At 30.8% G+C, this 2,909-nt stretch overlaps 1 protein-coding gene across 1 annotated transcript in view; it reads left to right on the top strand.

The window, feature by feature from the left end:
* The window catches only part of LOC106468439 (ADP-ribosylation factor-related protein 1-like), a gene marked incomplete at its 5' end in the record, with an annotated part of 4,453 nt that extends 2,351 nt beyond the window's left edge, over window positions 1-2,102 (top strand). Inside the window, 2 exons of the mRNA XM_022396775.1 lie at window positions 918-1,037; window positions 1,871-2,102. Of these exons, the coding sequence (XP_022252483.1) occupies window positions 918-1,037; window positions 1,871-1,958 (208 nt within the window). The remainder of the gene's footprint in view (window positions 1-917; window positions 1,038-1,870) is intronic.
* Window positions 2,103-2,909: the final 807 nt, after the last annotated feature.

Genomic DNA, 2,909 nt, shown 5'->3' with positions numbered 1-2,909 from the left:
CAACTTGACCACAAGTTCATATGGTAGAAACATTTATTGTTCAGGTCAACTACTTGACCTCAAGTTCATGTGGTAGAAATATTTATAGTTCAGGTCAAACACTTGAGTTCAAGTTCATGTGGTAGAAATATTTATAGTTCAGGTCAACTACTTGACCTCAAGTTCATGTGGTAGAAACATTTATTGTTCAGGTAAAATTTCTACCACATGAACTTGAGGTCAAGTAGTTGACCTGAACTATAAATATTTCTACCACATGAACTTGAGGTCAAGTAGTTGACCTGAACAATAAATATTTCTACCACATGAACTTGAGGTCAAGTAGGTCAAGATTTTATATATCAACAACCCATTTCCTGTAGGTAGTATTACTACTCAGAAATAACTGTTGTACTTAATGTAAAGTTAAAACTAGTGAAAACTGTCTGTGTTGAATGGTGCAGCCTTCGAACTGAAGTTTGGATAGAACAGATAAATGTGAGATGTGTCACTTTGGAATAGAAGACATAATAGTTATAATATTATTCTGGCACTTTTTTTAGGCCTTTTTACATGATGACAATAGTAGAGATCTTAGAACAGGTGAAGGTATATTGGTACTGTTGTAACAAATTTCAGAAACTTGTGTTCAACATATTTTTGTTCTGGAGGTTCCTCTGTTATGGTTTACTAATTTATTAGTTTTGTATGGACTCAAGAACTAGCTTTCTGGTGTATTTTGACTTAGTTACAAAAACCTAACTCTAAAAAACTCCTGAAATTCACTTCTCTTATGATAGTTTTTTTTTTTTTTTGAGGATATGTTATTTGTCTTATTTAAAGTTAAATATAGGTTATGATAAAACAGCAAGGTCTGGTTAGCTGGAATTTTTTATGTTTCTAATTTGTGTTTCACAGTAGAGATGATCTTTCACAAGAACCTATATAATCTTACAGGACTGTATGAGTGTACGAGATATTAGACAAGTGCTCAGAGAAAGTGCTCATCTACTTGGAAGAAGAGACTGTCACATGTTAGGTGCCTCAGCACTTAGAGGGTACGTTAAGCCTAATTCACTTGTGCATTCTAAGAGTAACAGTCAAACTTCACTAATCAATGAATATCATATGTCTGACAGATTGTTTCATTGATCTAAAAATAGTCTTTTATTTGAAAGTTAAAATGTAAAATCTGTCTCTTGAAAGGTTTCAAACATTTTTATTTAATTGTTTAAGGTTATCAGATACTTGAAAGTTATTTCATTTAATTAGAAATAGATTATTTAAAAAATTTTTTTTGGTGAATAGAATTGTAATTGTCGTTATTTTTATCATCCCTATGATAGTTTTCTTTTTAAGAAAGATTGAAACCACTTATTTCCGAGTCTAACAAGTTTATCAGGTCAAATGTGGAGTAAACGTCACACTGTGATACTTAATGTTTCATATGTGGTTATACTGTGATACTTAATGTTTCATATGTGGTTATATTGTGATACTTAATGTTTCATATGTGGTTATATTGTGATACTTAATGTTTCATATGTGGTTATACTGTGATACTTAATGTTTCATATGTGGTTATATTGTGATACTTAATGTTTCATATGTGGTTATACTGTGATACTTAATGTTTCATATGTGGTTATACTGTGATACTTAATGTTTCATATGTGGTTATACTGTGATACTTAATGTTTCATATGTGGTTATATTGTGATACTTAATGTTTCATATGTGGTTATACTGTGATACTTAATGTTTCATATGTGGTTATACTGTGATACTTAATGTTTCATATGTGGTTATATTCTTCACCTTAGGTAAACTAGAGCTTGTAGAATATTAGGTTGTTTTTTTTCTGACATTGTCTCCTTTAATATTCTTGCAGTGATGGAATCCATGATGGAATAGAGTGGTTGGTAGAATGTGTTAAAAGAAATATTGTACGGCCTGCAAAACGATTGGACGATTCATAATATATTAGGTTTCAAGATTCTTTTGGTGTGAAGAGAGATAGTTGTTGGTTTCACTTGTCACATGTTCACATTTTGTTGTGTAATTTTTTTAACATGATCAATAAAATGAATAATCAGATTCGCTTGTTATAAATAGAAACTTAAGCTGCATGACTCTGTACTTAATTAGTTATGAATTATTACGATTAATACCAAGAAATGGCTTTAAAAATGCAGTAGGCTGTATTCGGAGATATTGTTTTTAACTGTGTTTTGTAAGAAGTTTCACTGGGAGATAACCTTTTTAATGTTATATAAATAGTTTTATAAGTAAGTCATAGACCTTTCACAGTGTTGTGCACTCAAACTTAAACCAATAATTACATCATTCTGTTTCTCTACATCATCTTTGTTTCTGTAATGCCTCTATTCCAGTGTATCATTTTATATCAATATTGAAACACATTTTCTAGAGTTTGTAGGGGGTCTGTGAAACAGTTCTGAGTTCAAGAAATATGCTCAACAACATTTCTTTTTACCAGTACCATTTGAAAATTATTACATGAATATTGAATAGCAAAACAGACTGTAGAAGGCTCCACTAACGAGGTGTTCATTCTTCGCTGTCCTCTTCTGATTAGTGTAATAACAGCTAACCTTTTTATATAACTTACTTTTGCAGTACTAAATCTTTGTTTAAAACAAAGTAAAGAGCCACAGTTTCAACGAGGGTACCAATTCCTAAACTTATGGGTGGGCTACAGAAGTTATTGGGAAACACAAGCATATCTTTTTTTTAAATTGTTTGTAAATAATGCCCCTAAAATGTTTTTCAACAAACAAAATATAAGAACACTTACTAGACTTTCCTCAGATACAGAGTGGAACAAAGGTCACTATGCAGATGGTATTTTATACTATAAAGAAGATTAGAAAGACAACTGAAAAAATTAATTATTGTTTGTAGAGCAA

Source organism: Limulus polyphemus, unplaced genomic scaffold, assembly GCF_000517525.1.
Source record: "Limulus polyphemus unplaced genomic scaffold, Limulus_polyphemus-2.1.2 Scaffold3008, whole genome shotgun sequence".
NCBI classification, from domain to species: Eukaryota; Metazoa; Arthropoda; class Merostomata; order Xiphosura; family Limulidae; genus Limulus; species Limulus polyphemus.
This window is presented reverse-complemented; position numbering and strand designations above follow the sequence as displayed.